The sequence below is a fragment of the Stegodyphus dumicola genome, chromosome 6, assembly GCF_044657685.1.
Source record: "Stegodyphus dumicola isolate Sdum_Otavi_A_Nest chromosome 6, ASM4465768v1".
Taxonomy (NCBI): domain Eukaryota; kingdom Metazoa; phylum Arthropoda; class Arachnida; order Araneae; family Eresidae; genus Stegodyphus; species Stegodyphus dumicola.
Window position 1 is genome coordinate 196,033,623 of NC_140773.1, and position 20,522 is coordinate 196,054,144.

Here is a 20,522-nt window from a genome sequence, read left to right on the forward strand (position 1 = left end):
GTGTGATACATAGCCACTTGTATGAAGGTATTCGGAATGTGCGAAGGCATTCTATTTCACATAAAAAACATCGAGTATTGTTCTATAGAATTTCATGCCAGATATTTGTAACTGTTCAACAAATTCATGCGCAATACGAGTCGGCCGTATCCAGCGTTTTACGCGTTCTACATTGTACTAACGAGCCAAGGTATTATGATCATTCCCACATGTTTCAACGCACTCGTCTGGATGAAGTGGAGAGGACTCGATTAAGTGGGAATGGTACTTAACTGCTGCTAAAGGAAGTAAGGAATCATTATTACACTTGCTTTTGCGAGTGAGGGGAAAGGCTGCTTATCTAAGCAAATTTGATAGAAAGCAGATTGTAATAAGCTGAAGACTGGGAACGCGTATCTCCAAAACTGCACGACTGGTAGGTTGTTCACGATCTGCCGTTGTTGGTATTTATGCAAAGTGGATAAGTAATGGTGAAACCATCAGTAGGTGGCAAAGTTTTGGGCATCCATTTTTCATCAAAGAAAAAGAACGTCGTACAAGTGCAAATGTTTCAACACACAGTTGAGTGGGCACTGTTGGATATGGGACAGGGCAGCAGATGTTCCACTCGTGTGCCTGTTATTTAAGCGTCATTGTCAACTATACCTACAGTGGGCCCGGGAACATCTAGACGAGACAATGGTTAAGTGGAAGACAGTTACCTGGTCGGATGAATCACGATTTCTCATTCATTACATCTATGGTCATGTCAGGGCACGCCGTCTTCCAGGCGAACAGTTGCTCCACCCTGTATAGCAGGTCATACACAGGCTAGTGGTGGCGGTATAATGCTTTGGGGACATTCTTATGGCCGGCTCTGGGACCCTTTGTTGTGGTAGAACAGACCATGAAAGCTGCGGACTTTCTGAACATAACTACAAATCAGTTGCATCATTTTACATAGCGCCTGTCTTCCCAACTGGAAATGGAATCTTCCAACAGGAAACGCCCCATGCCACAGGCAAGAATTGTGTTTGAGTGGCTCGAGGAGCATAAAATGAATTCCAGTTAATGTCCTGGCCACCTAATTTGCCGGATCGCAGCCCGATAGAGCACATTTCAGACGTAATGGAGTGGCAACTCAGAACTCAAACACTACCATGTCGGAATATGTCGACTTGGTAGTCGATTGACCTCTTCTTAGACGCGTGACCTCTTCTTAGACGCTTGACCTCTTCTTAGATGTTTGGTAAAACTTGTCTTCAGCCATCTATCAAGAACTTGTTGCTTCCATGCCAAGACGAGTTGCAGCTGTTTTGTAGGCCAAAGGTCATGCAACACTTTATTAACTAGGTGGTCATAATGTTTTGGCTCTTCAGTGTATGTTTGAATCTGAAAACGTACAGAGTTCTGGAAGACAAAGAAATGATTTTGACAACATTCAGACTTTACATAGAGATATTTGTTTGTGTTATAGTTCCTTTTTTTGCTGAAAAATCTTTTCTTCACTTAATAGCTATGACATCACTGAAAGTACAAGCCACGGGGTGACACCACTGAAAGTACAAGCTACAGGATGACGTCAGGTGGTCATCGGGCCTTCTAATTCCTGTAAAGAATCGTTATAAGTATTCAGATGTCGCAGACAATAACTGTCTAAAAGGTAAAGTGTAGTACACTTGTGTCGTTACTCAGTTATAATAGGTTAGAAAAGCTAAAAACTATCAGTTTTCGGTTAGAAAAGTTAAGAACTTTAGTTTTTCGATCATTCGTACCAAACGAAAATTTTGACACACTCTTAAATCGATATGTTTTTGTCCAATAAAGTCGAAATTTTATAGCCGAAACGCCAGAATGAGACTTATTATCAATGCCTATGAGTTAATAACGGACTTCGTAGCAGAGGCCGAAAAAAGGTTTATTTGTGCCAAAGAAAAAAAGTTTTTTATTAATGTTATTTTGTGACACAATTGTCCAATGGATGTCCGTACGGGATTTTGAATGTGGATGATAACGAAGCTGCCGATATATTTATGGTGTTGTAAGAAAAGTTTCCTTGCCCTCTGAATGATTATGTGGATTTTTTAGAACGTAATAATATCGTCTGATTGCATTATCGCTTAACCCTCATCTTGAATAATTTGTCGATACGAAAGGTCATTTTCAGGTAGTTGTATTGTCTTTGGCATTTTTTTTAACTGCTAATGCGTACTACTACAGTAGTTCCTTTCCGAGCAGATTTTTTTTTGTTCTTCATCTATTTCTTCTCTCCGCATGTTTGAAGAAATAGATTGACTTATATATTTTTATACGCCGGCTGCGTGCGCATTCCTCTCTAGCCAAACTATCCATACGACAAACGACGGTAAATCATGCAAACAACAAAGAGCCTGCCAAGGCTCCTTGTTGTTTGCATGATTCTAGCCTGAGAAATGAATGCGAAGTATAACTACAGATATGATTGGCCCTCCACGTGTTCCCGGATTGGAGATATCAATGTATGATGAAATCTAGTTTAAAGTTAACTTTTAGGTAGCGCTAATTATTCAGTAATGCTGGATGCAATATTTTTACCTTTAGTTTTAAATGCTAACATAAAAATGTAACGAAACATTCATATGTTGCATTAATTCCTTTTTATTCACTACGTAATAATGTACGTGAACGACTTATGCAGATTATTACAATATAAAATCGTTTATGCTGCCAGCTTTTGCACATAGCAACTCGTATTTGTTAAAAAATTCCGGAAATTCAAATCAGCTTCTGTATTTTATAAGAATGGATTCTTAATGTCATAGAGAAAGTATTCTGATTTTAAAGCTTATCTGTACCGTTGAATTATTACTAAATGTTTACGTATAATGTTTTATTATTAAATGTATTCAGTTTGGTTTAAATAGACCAAGAGTCGTTGAATTTATTAAGTGTATTTAAAGTCGAAACTGTTTCATCCATTTCGGCGCCATTCTAATACGAGGCACGTAAACAAATTTTTGGAAGCACGGCGGCGAGATTGGGAATTCGTCAGCACTTCAAATACAGATAAGTGCTTTTTATTTCGACTTACATCTGAATTTGATTCTTGAAGTTTTATATCTATTTTGTATTGATTTTCATTTTGAACTTGAATACTTAGATTATTTATTATGGATCAAGCTACTGTCATTAGATTGCGTGGTAGGGCAAAAGCGGCCTTCACAAGGCTTCAGAATACTATTTTTTCCGATTTATCTAAAAATGAACTAATTTTGAATCTGGAGCGCTTGGAAAAGATTTATTTAAATTTTGATAAATTTGATGCCCAATTACCAGAAGAGCAGTCAGAAATTGAAGATTTTGAATCGAAGTATTTTAGTTTGAAACTTCAGTATCAAAATTTATTAGATGTATTGAATGTGGCTAATGTGCCAAATGTTTCAGGAAATTCTAATATTAGTAACTTTAAGTTACCGAAGTTGAATATTCCTATTTTTTCGGGTAACTTTAATGACTGGATGAATTTTAAAGATTTGTTTGTTGCAACACTGCATAATACTTCTTTATCGAATATACAGAAATTTCAGTATTTAATCGGATCACTTGCTGATGAACCAGCTTCTATAATTAAACATATTTCGTTATCAAATAATTCTTATGAAGAAGCATGGCCAAAATTGCTCGCTAGGTACGATAAAAGAAACAAAAATGGTACAATCGTGAACTAAAACATTTCTGGATCAAAAATATATTTCACAGATTGATAATGTTAATTTGCGGCAATTAGCTGATACTTCAGATGAACTTATCAGAGGTTTAAAAGCTCTTGGTGATTTTCCTACACTGGAATCATTTTTTGAATTTTTAAATTCAAGGTGTTCTTCTCTCGAAATTATCATAAATAAAGAAGCAGAAGCTAAAGTCGTTCATAAAAATAGTAATGTTAGTTCTAAATTTCTAGAATTAGAATTCTAAATTTAGTAATATTAAATGTTCGAAATGAAACGGACTTCATGCGTTATATAAATGAGTTAAATTTAAGAATTTGGATGTTACTGCTAGAAAAAACTTTGTGAGAAAACGAGGATTGTGTTTTTTATGTTTAAATTCACATATAATCAAAAACTGTAATTCACAGTTAAAGTGTAATTTGTGTAATTCAAAAACGCATAATAGTTTGCTGCATGAATATACTAAAGCTAACAACGTACAGCTTTTAACAGCGCCAAATGAAAACGAAAGCACTTTAGAGAGAATTTCGAATGAATCATGCGAGGGTCAAGGTCAGGTAGTTATCAGTAATACGATTCAAAATTGCAACTCGGCGATTTTGCCTACGGTTCTCGCACTCGCATATTCGTCCAGTGGCAAAACTATTGAAGTTAAATTATTACTGGATTCCGGAAGTGAAAGTTCGTTTATTTCTGAACGAGCTGTTCGAAGATTAGGATTAAAAAGAACGAATCGAAGGTTACTTTTGCGTGGAATTGGCGGAGTGCCACCTTCCAAAACTCGTGGTTCTGTTGATTTTAAAGTTCGATCAAAGTTAAATAACCAAGTAATTGATGTTAACGCATACATTTTGGATAGGTTAACTTTGCCATTGCCGGAACAAATGATTAATGTAAAGCATATAGAATACATTAAATCTATTCCGTTAGCGGATCGAATTTTGCTCAACCCAAAGAAATTGATTTGATTTTAGGAGCTGATTATTTTTTCTCCGTTTTAAGATGTGGCCAAATACACTTATATCCATAAATTAAGGATAATGCAAAATCAGGCAAAGGAAGAGTTAGAAGCAAAACAAATTTGACTTATTTGTAAAGCTTATTTATTAAACAAAAGGTAAAGAGCAAAAAAATTAGGTTATCAGAATCGAATTTAATAGCAGACTGGTAGACTACAAGCTCAGCGAGGCCGTAAAAAACCTTAACAAATTCTTTTGAGCAACTATTAAAATCTGAAACCTTTCTGATATTTTATATGTTACATTTTATGCTTATAAAACCCTACTTAGCTTACAACAAATCATATTTTTTTGAAATATTAAATCAATTTAGGCTTTTTTTTATCTAGCCAATGAATTTTGCTTGAAGGTTTAACTCGTGAAGAGATAGTAGATGTTTGGATGTTCAATTATGAAAATATCCAGCCTTAGAATTTTAAATTAACCTACTACATCGGTCAAAAAGAACTGTAAAAATCTGTAACCAATCGACATCTCTGTTGTTATAAGACAGGAAAATGTCATTTCCTTGAATTTTCACATTATTTTCTTTTAATACAGTATGGCAGTAGGTGCTATAATGATTATAATCAGCGCCCGTCTGTATAATAAAGTGATAAGAACTCTAGTTAAATAAGCTCAGTTTATTTCCGGCATTTTCATGAATTATCAACATTAAATGCTTCGTCTTGACCAGGCATCTGCTACAAAACATGACTTTCTTCAAGATCCGTAAGCACAGTATAGCGTTATTTTACGTGTATAACTGCCAGAAGACACCAGGATTACTAAAAGAAAAGTTAATAAAACTGAACCTAAAATACTATGATTTTCAGATTTTTATACATAAATGTATTTAAAGTTACGACTTTAGATTTTAATGTACTATCAGCTACTCAAAACATACACGATTCCTATTTCTGCCCCTCCTTCTAAGCTTTCTAAATTACCGAAAGAATTACAATTGCGACAGAAGTACGGATTCTACGGTCCCTAATCATCTTCAGCCGACAGCTCCTCCCTTCTGGTACTCCCAACTTAATAAATATAATTATGGAAATATTACCAATGAGTGTTGTAAAAACACAGAAAGCCATTTTATTAGCTGCATTAACTTCGACGTGGAATTAAGCGCTTTGGACATCCTTGAGAACATTTGTTATATAATTAATGTATCTCAACAAAAGGCAAAAGATGCTATTATATCTCTATCTATGTTTTATAGCTGTTTATGGGCAGGCATCAGAAATACTAAAAATAATAACTTGACAAAAATTACAATAATTGCGGAAATGTCGATTTGTCCTGGAGCAATTGAAATCATGTCACGTGTGTGTAAATGATTTTATGATCCTTTAATTATATATTAAAAGGGAATTTGGAGGAAAATAAAAGCGGTACATGATCATACGCTCATGTAGAAAATTAAAGGGTGACTTAGGAAATTGTACGTAACACGCAATCGCCAATTAAATATAGTTTGAAAGTAACTGTGTATGTTAATTTGAAGTAACGAAGTTGAAAACATATATCGTAGCCTTTTATTACATAAGCTGTTCGCACATTTTTTAGACGACTTTCATTGTAATTACATAAATATTTTACCTAACATTTTTGTGTTTTAAATGTTAGATTTAATAACCCTTATTCTTCCTTACCTTTATACACCGTAATTCCATCGGAAGAGGTATTTTATCTCATTGCTCTGGAACAGCTTTCCAAAGTCTAGGGAGGTTGTAGGTCGACGTTACGTTTGGACAATCCGCTTTTTAAAAGTCCAAAAGCGTAAAAATACATTGCTGACAGATCAGAAGATTTAGTAGGGATATGAGTGAAGGGTTATGACCTTGATACCCGCTTCTTATTCCATTCTTTCCAGGAAATTAACAGCAGATTTTGACGTGTCCCTACTTGCTTTGTCTTGATGCATATCTACTGGTTGATCACACTGTGTGTACAGGGAAGCTATTTCATATTTGAAAATTGGATATAAAACACGTTTTTAATAACATGTAGAGTTGATCTTAATATTTTTCTCTACTCTCTTTATTTTTATTTTGCCGTTATATGTAAAACCATCAACAATCATAAATCCCATAGAAAAACTTTCTTTAGATTCTTTGAACCATGATTTAAGATTTTTCTACTCTTTAATATTAATATATTAATAGATGGATGTCTGTTCATTGTAGTCACTTAAGTACATCTAAGTTTCGTTTATTGTGACAACATTTTTCTATTTTTGTCCGTTTAAATGTTTCTCATAAAAAATTCTGCAGCGAGCTCTACGTTCGGCGATATGTCACAGAGAAAGATGGGGCCCATTATTTTTCGCCTTTTTAAGATTCAAATCAGCATTAACCACTTTGTTTGTAGTTGATACTGAGCATTTTAATGATTTTACAACTGTTCTTTGACTTAGCGGATTTTCTTTTAACATTCAAAATCTTACTTTTGCCCGTTTTTGCTTAAATACGTATTTGGAACAATTTTTCACTTCAAACTAAATTTTGACGTTTTTTCTTTTTTTTCTTTGCTGCTGACAACATTAAATATCGAAGCTTTAGGTATGGAAACGCCATGGCTTTTACAACATTTTTTAATAACTTGATATGAATAATTTTCTTCGGAAAGAACAAAAACCTAGCATTCCATCCATTGCTTCTTCGAAAGCGACATTTTGGTTTAAAACAAAACTGTCAACTACAAGATGATAATTTATGCTTTCAAAAATATAGTTGCAGTTCAAATAAAATTTTAAACAGAAGTTGTTTTTTACAGCAAAGCAAAACTGTCTAAAAATACTCGAAAAGCTTCTGTTAGAATATGCAAGCATAGAATAATAACATAAAAATAATGCGAGTGAATAAAGTACGATTGGTCGTTAAGACTCGCTTCTAAATTTTGAGGAATTTAATGAGTTAGTAATTACTTATTATTAGTAAGCAAGAGAGCATTTGATTTAGAGAACATTTTTTAAATCAAATCGAACCTCGCTATAACGAACTTTAAGAGACCGGAAGTTTGGTTCGCTATATCCAGTCCTAAAAGAAAAATGGATTATCTCACAAAAACAAGTAAAAATTTAATAAATAATTATAAGGAGAAGGAAAAGAAGAAGAATTAATTAACATTATTAGATCTATCAACATAAATGAATAATAAATCGAATTGAAAATCATGTTAAGATTTAATAGCAATTCATATTACCTGCAGTTATTAAATTTGTTTTTCTTTCTTTTAAATACTTTCGAAAACATTTGGCAAATTCGTTGGCATTTGTTCCCATACTGTAAGATCACGACTTCTCTGAATGGCAGGGCCTTCCTCATCATCCTCTGTGAACGTTTTTCAATGTTTTTCTCATATCCAAAATTTTTTCCAGTAGTGGAAATTATAGAGTTTTAATATTTTTTTTTCAAATGAATTAACTGTAGGCTTGGATAAATTGTAAGCTTCGCAAATATCGATTTGGCCGCATAAATTTTGTCATTTTTTTAAATAATGTTAACCTTATCTTTAATGTACAAGATTTACGTTTACATCTGGCCATGTGGATGCAATTTCGACCGAGAAACAGAGCGCAGAGATGGTGGTCAAAAATTATGTTACAGCTTTGCTTTTCTAGGAAATCTGAAAAAAGAAGATAATTTCGTCACCTACGTGTCTTCTCTGTCCAGAAAGAACACAGTCATTTCTCCCAAGATATGTATAGCTGCAGCATAAAGATTCAGTAAACTTTCAATAAGAATACATTGTCTTGCAAGAGATCTAAAAAATACAAAATCCCTATTCGGAGAATTGAACTTGGATTTCCATCATAGCCTTGAACAGATTTCTAGTAGTTCAATCAAAGAATCTGAATGGAATCAGAGAATCCATTCAGATTTTACTGATTCTATGCTCCCAGAATATGGTATCCTAAGATATGGTTATTTTATTCTCGTTCTCTTAGAATTGAACGTATCAACCTGTTTTGTATAGCCTTAGTGTAGAACGTGGACTCCCAATCTATTTCTTGCATCGACCCCCTTTCAAAAACAATGGTTTTCTTCATCGACTCCGTCACATTTTTTTCTAAAATACAGAGCATATAGCACAATCATAATACAAGTAACTGCACATAAATGAGTAAATTAGATTAAGAATATGAATAAAAGTTTTGAGTAAAAACGCTTTATTAGATTTGTGTTTATTATCAGCCCAAAGCAGCGTTATCCCAGAAGGGCTGTTAGTCTTAAAACTGGATTTACGTTGAATCACTATAAAAGTCTGAATCACATTTCAAATTGTTGCCACCAAATATCGTCGCCATTATTATATTTAAAGAACGTAAATAATAAAGAAATTGCATGAATGTATGCCTGTTCTTCGCACTGTAAAAAACAACTGTACCTAGAACCATCAAATTTTGAAAAACGTAGTCCTCCAACCGAATACGGATATCTAAAAAACCCGAATTTTGCATTTCGAATTTATTTTACTGTTTATTTCCTATTTTGTAAATCTTTACGGAATTTTTCCTTAACAGACTCAATGAGAGCAACGAGAGCAGTAGCAACAATGTACGGGGGAAAAAAAAATTATCTCCACCGAAGCGAAATTGGCTACCGAAAATTCTAAAGATAGGCTGTTTTTGAATATTTTTAGCCCAAAGGAACATTAACTCAAATGTTTTCAAAACACGTATGTGCATGCAAATGAAAAAAAGGCCCATTTGGTTGTATATAAAATCTGAAAGCTTTTAAATTTTTGTTTTCTTTTTGTTTTTTCCTATTATTTTTACTTTTTAATTTTACAAATATTAACAAGTTTTCGGAAACAAAACCACAGGTCTTAATCGCACAAAAATTTAATTTTAATTTTAATTAATGTGATGGCTAACCTTGATGTAAAGAAGTAATTTTTTGAATATTTAGCATAAAACTGCTTAATTTGTTTCTTAAATTACCTCGTTCAAAAATATTCATCCTGTTTCTTGTCTTTCGGTAGTAAAGTTATTGACCTGATTGAAATCTCGTTTTCCCTAAGTAAAAATAGGGAAAAGTGAATAATATTGGTTCGATAATAACTTTTATTTGGGGATATTTTTGTCGGATGATTTTTTTAAATTCCAAAACATAGCTTACCCATGTCTCCTGAATAAGATTAATGCTTGAATATCAGTGCAATCATATCTTATTGCATCATAATATCAAGATCAGATATATCGCTGTTCGGCGGCTCTATGAGCCATGCTAGAACATTCGAATTTTTAATGTCTTAGAAGCGAACATTAAAAATCTTTTTTAAATTTTGCGAGTAGCTTATATACAACTATAAATATACAGAAAAAAGCAAAATGTTTTTAACTATTAAATTCAAAAATTAAAACCCCCAATTGATTGAGTTTTTTTCTAACACTCGTAAATTTATGCGATCTGAGTTTTGTTCAAGAGCGGTGGTGGTAGTAGTACTTTGTAGTGGTGGTACTAAAGGATTTCAGTTTTTGCTTAGATGGTACGCGTTAGTCAAAAGGTTAAGAACCACTGCTCTAATTTTTTCCTTCTGCTTCAGATTCATAGAAAATATTGTCAACGAAGAAATCATTTAATGGTGGGAACTAAGCAATGTATAAAAGAAAATAGGGAAAGTGGAGATAGTAAAGTTAGAGCACGCACTTAGACCAGATAAGAACTTGATGACCACTCAAGCCAGAAATGAATTTGCTTCATTCTATATCACCCTAATTTCTCAAAAGCTTCGATAGCTAAGACTTAAGTAATCCTGTAATCTCCTTCATACTCCTTTAGCCCTTCATCTGACTAAAAAATAAACCCACGCTTTGTGACGTGCTTTCAATCATATGAAGCTCTCTTCTGTTTACTTCCGTAGACCCAGAGAAATTGATCATGCTCTTTCGCCTTATTCCTCTGGTAATATTTCCATTTTCTATTCTCTTCCTTAGTTCTTTTTCCTTTGGGTCTCTGAATTAGCTTGATACATACTTCCATCTATAATGATTGTACCATATTCGTTCGATTCTCTGGTAGTATCTTCTTCATATCGATTAATCAGAATTTCGGATAGGTTAGAATATCAGTTATTGAATGTGTACCTATTTTTCATATCAGAAGTCACTGATACTGAGAAAGATGCCCAACATTTCTTACATAAGAGGTCAGTGAAGTAGCCACTTCTAATGACGATGAAGCTAAAAGACAGATTTCACTCAAAAATAAGGTGTTTGTTAATATACAACAAATAAATATGTTAGGTTGTATGTTTATCTGATAGCGAAAGCAAGTTATTCTAATCGGGCTATACTTACTTTTTAAGAGTAGAAACCTTAGATCTTGCTTGCACAGCTGATAAGTCACTGCATTTTTGCTTCCACACTCAAGAACATACATGTTGCATATGGCAACTGGCATATGTCGCAAAATACATGCAATGATAAATTTTCGGGTCGAAATTCTAAACCTGATAATCTTCGAGGAGTCTTAATCTTCTTGATTTATGATAGTTGATTTTTCCATTTCTGGTACTTTTGTGTGATATCTGATGGGAACTCCGTGTACCACGAAACTTTTAAAATTCCAGCATTCTTATAATAATAACTTTAATACTAATGTAAAGGGACAGCTAAAACCTATAGGATAGAAACTTTTATGAGCTTACCAGAGAAATTTTCTTTTAGTTATTGGAATCGTTTCATCATCAGTAAATGTCTTTATGTCAATAGATAATGTGTCATCATAAGAACTGCAAGATAGTCCTTAAACATGAACTCCTTTTCCTTCGTAATAATTGTCTGTGCATGAAGATGAACGAGTGTGCTCCCATTCCCGTAGAGAAATTTAGCTGACTTCAACAATTTCTGAGATTCGGAACGGAAAAGATTAAGCTCCTCAAAAGAATCCCCATTAGTCACGTAATTATCGACGTACATAGAATCCTTGATTTTTCTTGTCAGTTCTTTCTTATCAGATATTTGATCTAAATGGTATGTCAGTATAGCAGCTACAAGAAAAAGGCTACAGAAAAGACTAAAAACTACCCAACAATTTTTATAACAGATTTAAGACGCAGGATTTCCATCTGGCCGCCATTTAAACCTCAGAAAATTCCTCTCCTTTTCCTGGCAGCTATTTGTAAGCTCTTTCGGATAAAGGGCTACTGAAACTACAAAGCGATGCCTACAATAAATTTCCGACGCAGGATTTCTATCTTAGCACCACAAAAACCTCAGAAAGTTCTTGTAATTTTTCTTGTAAGCTTATATGTAGGAAGACCTTTCGGATACCCGCTAAACTCCTATCTTTCCCCATCTGAAATGGTTCAACACTGAAAGGATGTACTAATTTAGAAGTCAAACAACAAAAATCAGCGTTATATTTACAAAATTTTCACAGGACTAGTTTCGATGGTTTTACCGAACCATCATCCTCAGCTGCAAAACCGAAAAAAAAAAAAAAAAAAAAAAAAAAAAAAAAAAAAAAAAAATTTTCGCGAAGATGTGCATGAAATGTATTCACGGTTATAAATGGGGCAATTTTAAGAATTCCAAGAAAACGTCCAATGTTAAAAGACGTTGCATATCCATGTATATTTAACGGCTGTCCAATATATATGACGGAAAACTCACCGACAGTCAGGAGAAGCAGAACGGAAAAATTAATGGAAAAAGAGAAAAAAAATATTAACACTTTTCATGGAAAACGACAAAATTAATGGATTTGATAAATTACTAGTAAATGTTGACATAAAAATGAGAGAAACTGTGAACAAAGATACGAAATTTATTACCTATAAAAATTCTGATGAACTGTTTGTCCAGGCATTCGAAAATGCTTGGTTTAATCCTATGCGGTGCACTCGGAATTTGGCGACATTGACACTACAAATGTTTTAGCGAGCCCGATAAATATTTTGTTGTAAATATAGTCTTGTGAACATTTTTTGTAATTCTATTCAGTTGAAATAACTCTTCTCAGCCATTTAAAAAAGATTCTATTAAATTATCAAAAGAACCGTTGAAAGGTTTAATGCAATCGTATAAATCACTGCATTGCTCTTCAACCGATGACATTCATTGTACATTATTTACTTGATGCTTATATAAACAAAAATCTCGAGGTTTACGTGCTTTGGCTAACTGCCGAATTCGAAGTTGTTAACTGTGCAATTGCTTGAGATTCCAACAGTTCTTTTAGCCATCGGTAAGGCATTTGAAAAGACTGACTTCATGTTTGAAACTGAATCAAGCAATGACTGAAATAATATTGTTTATATTAAAATGTAATGCACAGTCAATCAAAGATCGCATTGTGAATCTTCTCATTGTTCTCTCCCATTCTACTTACTTCAACTGCCCTCAGCGAGTGAAGTTGCATTGCTGTGAGCTCCTGTTTGGAAGCCTCTGAATTGAGGAGAAATCGTCGTAAGAATGCAGAATTTGTGCTTATTTTGTTTGTGAATATCTGCTCTACAAGAAGGCACCAAAAGTTTGGATACATAATTTAGAAAATATCGGATGCAACTTGCTACAATACTAATCGTGAATATAGTGTTCGTAAAATAGTGTTCTGTTTTGGTGTTTAATGTGTTTCCGGTGATTAAAAAGTTATATGGTGGTGTTCTCCAATCTTCTGTGGTTCCAGCGGTGCAATATTTGGATACCCTGATTAGTGCTGTGCTTCGTTTATAACGCCCTAAGTGCTATATCGTATATCATTCATATTAATTAATTATTTTGTTCATAGTGAAAGGTTTGTGTTCAATATACAATCAAAAATAACATACAAAGGCAATTCATATACAACCAAAAACAACATACAACGGTAAGGCACTTTCTGGTTTTGCTGAAAATGCAATTAATGCAGAAGCAACAACAATTCAAGCTGTTATGGTATGTTCATTATTTTCAAAATACAGAGAAATTATTGGACTGGTACCAGTACTTAATCTAACTCTGAAGATGAATTAGATATATGTAATAACAAGAAGCAATTCATTAAAATTAATAATAATGTACATTCTTTAGTATGTTGTCTTTTGTATAGTATGCAGAAAAAATTAATGATTTTAAAAAGTGTATGAAATGTATGATCGAAAAAATAGTGCTAAGGAAACATTACTATGAAATATTGTAATCTATAATTATGTGATATTTAATTGTATAATATTAAAAAACACTAAATATTTTTTATTGATTGCAAATTGCAGTTTTATTACTTTTCGTTTGGTATCTATTCTGCCAAACACTGTGTAATTCGCGTTTTTTTTAATATTGCTGTGATGTATGTTTATTAGATTATCTCAATAAATGAATGTTAAAAATTAGGTTTTATTTTTTTATTAAATTTAAGCATATTCTACTTTCATCGCTTACTTTTTATGTGCTTGTGATAACAACGAAATTCATTATAAATAGAAACAAAATGTTTCATCGTGTGCTATTTAACGTACTTAGCTTACTATCGTATACTATATTATTTAAATTATTTCTGTACAGTCACAAAAGGAAAGTTATTTATTATAAAAAATGCATGAAATAATTACTGTAATATACCACTATTCTAAAATGTAGAAACTAAAAATAAGTAAATACATTAACATATAATCGAAAGAAATGGTGTCAAGAAACATCAGCATTACGAATAAATATTGCAGTCCATAATTATTGTACTTTTAATTGCTTACTATTAAAAAACATTTTTATTAATTGGAAATTTTAGTTCTTTTACCTTCATTCTGCTATTTATACTTTCAAACACTGCTAGTTCATGTTTTTTCTTAAATAGTGCTGCCATGTATGTTGTTTGTTAGGTTATTATTTCATTTTAAATATGAATATGGGAAGCGTTTTATTATTTATTAGATTAGGTATATTTTAGTGTAAAATAATTTTGATCACATTTATTAACTATTTTGCAGTCTTTCATTTGCATATCTTGGAGATATAGATAGATGTTAATGGTTATATTTTTTACTATGAAACGCGAATAAATTTGAGTTCAGGTAAAATACTGATTATGTTACCTTAACAACCGCTACCTAATTTATCATGACAGAGGCAATTTTCAATGTCTCTGAGATTTAAAAGAAATAAATGTGATAATGCTGTTAAATATAATCAGAAACGCTCTTTTTGTACCCATATATATATATATATATATGTCTGATTGAATTTTATTTACTTAAAACCTACTATTAATGTTATATATTTATAATAACCACTTTCACAATTACTCTCACTTACATACTAAAAAGGATTAAGGAAGTACAATGATGAAATCTTAAATTATCGTAACCTAGAATTTAAGTTATTTAAAAAATATAGTTTAAAGTAATGAAAATAATTAAGGCTATTATTAATTATGCATATTTAGTCTAAGGAGAAAAAAATTGTATTATCTTCTGGTATTCAGGAAATGATAAAATATTTAAACTTTTAAAAAATACCAGGAATACAAAATTTTTAAAAAAGAAGAAAAATATATTAATTATTAAGCTTATTTTTCTGCATAAATCCATATGTAACACAAAGACATCATAACGACGTTTTCACAACTGTTGCAAAAATGTTGAATTCTGCGAACATTTAGGCGTCGTTAATACGTCGAGATACGATGCTTTCACAACCAAAATATCACCTGCGAAAGACGCAATAACGACGTCTATGCGACAAAAACCTCATCAGCAAAGACGTAATAAAGATGTCTTTGCAACGGTCGCGGACATCTGGGCATCTTAAAGACGACATATTGCAACGTTTTTGCGACAACATCCGTGACGAGTTTGCAACGTCGCTACGACTTTGCTGTGCTACTTAGGTACATTAATTATAAACTTATTTTTATGCCTAAATCATTATGTAACACAAGGACATAATAACGACGTTTTCACAACTGTTGCGAAAAGGTGGAATTCTGAGAACATTTAGGCGTCGTTAAGACGTCGTGATACGATGCTTTCACAACCAAAATATCACCTTCGAAAGACGCAATAACGACGTCTATGTGACAAAAACCTCATCTGCAAAGACGTAATAAAGACTGCAAAGACGTAAAAAGACGTAATAAAGACGTCTTTGCAACGGATGCAAAACAGCGGAGTTTCGCGGACATCTGGGTGTTTTAAAGACGACATATTGCAACATTTTTGCAAACATGACTCGTGACCAGTTTGCAACGTCGTTACGACGTTGCCGTGCTACTTGGGTCAAATTTAAATAGCTCCCAGATCGAAATCCTTGCATTCGCAAATCATTAAATTCGTTATTTTGCCTCAAATCTATGCATACTGACAAAGAATTCTGTCTTAAGAACGATATAAATTTTTGTTTGATCAGAATATATATATTTCCAAGTTCTGATGTTAATTTATTTTTAATCGTAAGCCAAATTTAACTGCTAGCATTTTCATTAATAAATTAATACCTTATATACTCCCCCTTTTAAAGGGCGACTGGGGTTTTAGGGCACACAGCCCAAATCCTGGGTGTGGAGAATCATTATCCACCACCCTTTCAGTTCGGCGCCACTGTAGAGACATTAGGTATTTTTTGAAAGCATGAATGATGAAAAATGAGCAACGCTTTCGACGGGAATCCAACCGCGAACCTCTGCAATACGCGCCCAGCGTGCAGACCATTACACCACGAAGGCACGCTAAGAACGCGGGATAAATACCTTATAAGGGTACTTGGGTACCTATAGGTTACTGTACGACTTTGCCCAGTTCAGTTTCAATTTTGAAAAAGAATATAGGATATCCAGCGCTTCTTCCCGTATGATGAAATGTCTCGAGAGTATTTTCCTTCATTATGCATCTGTTTTCCCATATAGTATATTAGAAATTTGATTGTAATATTAGAAAAATACTTTTTTTTTTCTGAAATTCAAACTGTGGATTTATTTTATGACATTAAATCTATTTCTGGGTATTATTATATATTATTGAGGGGCTTAACCACTCCTTTAGCAGAAATATTACACGTTTCTAACTACAGCGGTTAAACTATAAAGAACAGCAGCAAGAATTTGGGGGCATCTTTTCAAATTCTGGAATCTTGTGATTAGACTAGATTATTTACTGCGTAATAAGAAGGGGACATTCGCACAGGAGTTTTTAAGAGAGGCTGGTTCCTATTCACATTATATATCTGTAAAATCTGAAATAGTTAAATATGATGACATTATTTCAGACGTAATTTCGAGTAGCTTGGCTTTGAAGTGGAAAATGATCAGTTCTTGAATTTTTGCATTGCTAAACAACAAAGACTATTCTTGAGTTAACGAATTTGGGGACATTCTCTATTATACTGTTTAGCATGTAGACTTCAAAATTAGTTTCGTGGATATACGAATATTTTATTTTCAATACCTTTACTGTCATTCTCGTTTTCCGTTTTCCTGCCAGAATAAAAATTTTAGTTCGCGCCTGTTCAAGTGAGGCAGAAAGAGATCGTATTTACAGAAAGGTTTTAGATTGTTGCATCAGACCGTGTTCCGCCTGTAAAGGCCACGTTACTAGTTGAATCTCTTCAATAACAGTCCGCCAGTGGCCTTATGCTAATCTGAATTTATTACGTTTTTCAGTTAAGCCATAAACTCTGGCTGGTCTTGAAGCACAAGAAGTGCTTTCTGTTAAATTACTCATTTTAGAAAAAGAATCTTTTACACTCTTCTTACGTTCTCTGCCTTCTTACTGGACATAATGATAATTCGCTTAGGTTCAGCTCGGAATCTCGTTTTAGTTTATGCTTCGAAAGAGTATCAAACTCTACATATGTTAGGATTCCCACACTAAATGCCTAGTTTCTCGAACTATATCACAAATTTTTCCCAGTTGTTGTAATATGGAGAACTAATTCATTTATATTAAATACATTTTAAAGATTTACTGTAGCATATAAAAAAGCAAAAGCTTTTAATTTTTTTTTCTGTTTTATAGCCGATTTACTGAGGAGATTTCTTATCACTTTCACATTTGAAATATGCCATATGGTTCCCTTCTCTAGGGTTTTGATTTTGCATGGCATTCCAAATGAAGATTAACACTTCAAAAATGCTTAAATTTCAAAACGTTATCTGGTAGATTGAGAGAAATATTACAGATTTTCAGCAGTTATTCATGTATATAAAAGGAAGGCAATGTATAACTTCATATTCAGAAGATACTTTTGAAATCCTCACATTGAAGTTTAGGAAAGTAACCATGTAAGTAAATATTGTTTAGAAATATTTCGGGGATTTTTATCGATCACCGCTTTTAGTATATAATTCATGTCGTGTTTAGTAGCAATAATCAACTCTTAATTAAGTTTCAAATCTTAAAAATATTTATAGTATTTCTTCAGTTAATATAAAATCCTTTCTTCTTTAAAATGTATTTCAGAAAAGCTTATCCATCTCACATGCGTAGTGTAATATTTCAAAGAATTATTAACATATATTATACTAACTAAAATGAGGATTTACCGCAAATCTGAAGCAAAATGTGATTTTCATTTTTCCTTCCAAAAGTTCTAATTTCTTATTTATTGAACTTCGTTTCTTACTTTCTAATACCAAGGTTTACTTCTTGCGAAAAATGTCATATCAAAATTTCCCGTATTTGATTAATCGTATTTTAAACATAATAAGATTGAAAATAATAAGGATATTTTTAAATTATAGCAAAATTATTTAATGTTTTTAATATGAATCCATAACTGTATTTGAGACTAAATGAATTATTATAATTCTTCGTTATTTACTATTTAGGAAGTTACTGATTATCATCTCAATTCTTCTGTGCGCTAACCTGGCGTCAGCTCAAACCGACCCTGACAGAGAAATGTGCTATGGGAGTAAGAAATTTCTACTTATCCTATTCATGTGAAATATTTTCTTGGAAATTTATCCTTTTCATGTTAAATGCTATTAAGAATATCTTCAAGTAGTCTGAAGATTGTTCTCATGCATTAAGTTGCAACGCATCAATAACTTCGTGTAACAATTTAGCAATACCATTTTAGTTAGGACGATTATTTACAAATTAATTGCTTAGTAATAAACGGCTTACCAGCAGCACACTGATAAAATCATTAAACACTTACGAGTTTGACTTGCGTTTAAATTCGGCCCCAAACGGACTGGCTGTATAATAGGTTTCGTAGTGTTTCCAATGCGTAATGTGGATACAAGCCGGTTTCCATAACAAAATTCTCCCCGAAGGCATCTCTCTCCATAGACAAATAACTCTCTCCAGCCTTTCCACAATTAACTAAACCAAACAAGTAAAAGGTATTTTAAAATCTTACAATTACTGATCCAAATTCAAATAAAATAATATATAATCTATGTTTTTTGTACCTTCCTTTTTATATATTTTTCCCGTCGATCTATTTTTTATGCGAGTTAACTTTTCACATTTCACAACGGTCAGATTAATTAATTTTTTTCGTGCATTAGCAAGTCTTCCAGCACTAAATATGGCAGTTTTATCGCGTGTTTACAGTTTTTTCCAGGTTTTCCAGACAAATTTCTTATTATTTATGTAGTACTGTGTTACAATATTTCGTGGAGCTACAGCTCCTGGTAACTTTTTAGCAAGTTCGCTGCAATGTTTCTACCTACTACTATTCTTTCAAATCTTTTTGCAGCATTATGCGCAAAAGTTTTTGAGACCAGATAGGTCTTACGTATAATTACCAATTAACTTTACATTTTCTTTTTCAATTTAGGTAAAATATAAGATATATCATTCAAATAATAAATTAATACACTCTAAAAATAACACTTTAAAAATAACTGAGCAATAAATTGTCTAACTAAAAGAAAAAGATCCGTCATCTAATCTGTATTGTGCACTTATCGATGAAGCACTTATCGATGCCATGTGATCTGAAATGCAATTCGTATAAAAAGTTAATTACATCGCAACTCCCTCTTCTCTTCTCTTCGCTCGTCTGTTTCGCTGTGTTGCTAGCCACGCAAAGTTTACTTTTCTAAATTCGTCCATGGTTTAAGATGCGAGTTGTACAAATTTGGGAATGTACATAGCGCACTCACAATGATAATGTGCATTACCCAGAAATAACATTATTTGTGGAATTAAGGCTATGTCTGCAGGATTTTTCGTTTATGCATCCATCGTTCTAACTACGCAATCAAGCTGTCTTCAAATTATGATGAAAAAAATCCTGTGCAACTTACTTCTACCAAGTAATCTTATTTCAACATTAACGCAGTTTCATTACATATAATGGAGCAGTTTCATTTCATATAATGGAGCAGTTTCATTACATACATATATATAGGCAAATAAAAACAAACATATTAAATTACAAATATACAGACAATCAATTGCAATGCAACTCATCTTACCTATTCGAATTAAGTTGCCCTCATGTATAAAGTTATTACCAATGTTTCAGTGAGTTATATAACGCTTTATTTTGTAAAGTAAACAAAAGTATATATTTCATGAAATGAAGTAAAAGGCTTTGATATATTTTTGTTATAGCGGCCGCCGAGACAGAATCTCCAATCAACCAAGCTATACCTCTCCAAACTATGGCTGCATTTCCTTATACCTCGCCATGTAATCGTATATTAGCGTCATATTGTATTTTCGCACTCGCCGCGTATTCTAATGCTAGAAAGCCCGGTGGTCATACGAAATGACCGCTGTTTTGGATATTATAAATTGTAATTAAAATGATTTGTGCAAAAGTGTCTGCTAATTCAAACTGAATTACTCAGGGCAGGCAGCGAGGACGCCCTTTGCTTACTGCCCCACGGGGCTCCCCCCTTCTACTTGCTTAATTGCTTAAAGTAGAATGCAATGAAGAAAACCACTGGTG

General features: G+C 32.9%; 1 protein-coding gene and 1 long non-coding RNA gene across 2 annotated transcripts in view; one reads left to right on the top strand and one right to left on the bottom strand.

Annotated features, from left to right (window-relative positions):
- LOC146996926 (uncharacterized) lies at positions 1-18,934 on the bottom strand. The gene is made up of 2 exons (XR_015041793.1): positions 18,774-18,934; positions 1-1,588 (listed from the first exon to the last, which is right to left on the bottom strand). It is a non-coding gene; the product is annotated as an uncharacterized LOC146996926 (long non-coding RNA).
- The window catches only part of LOC146996927 (uncharacterized), a 13,040-nt gene continuing 10,264 nt past the window's right edge, over positions 17,747-20,522 (top strand). Inside the window, exons 1-2 of the mRNA XM_085819317.1 lie at positions 17,747-17,892; positions 18,439-18,524. Of these exons, the coding sequence (XP_085675443.1) occupies positions 17,807-17,892; positions 18,439-18,524 (172 nt within the window). The 5' untranslated portion in view covers positions 17,747-17,806. The remainder of the gene's footprint in view (positions 17,893-18,438; positions 18,525-20,522) is intronic.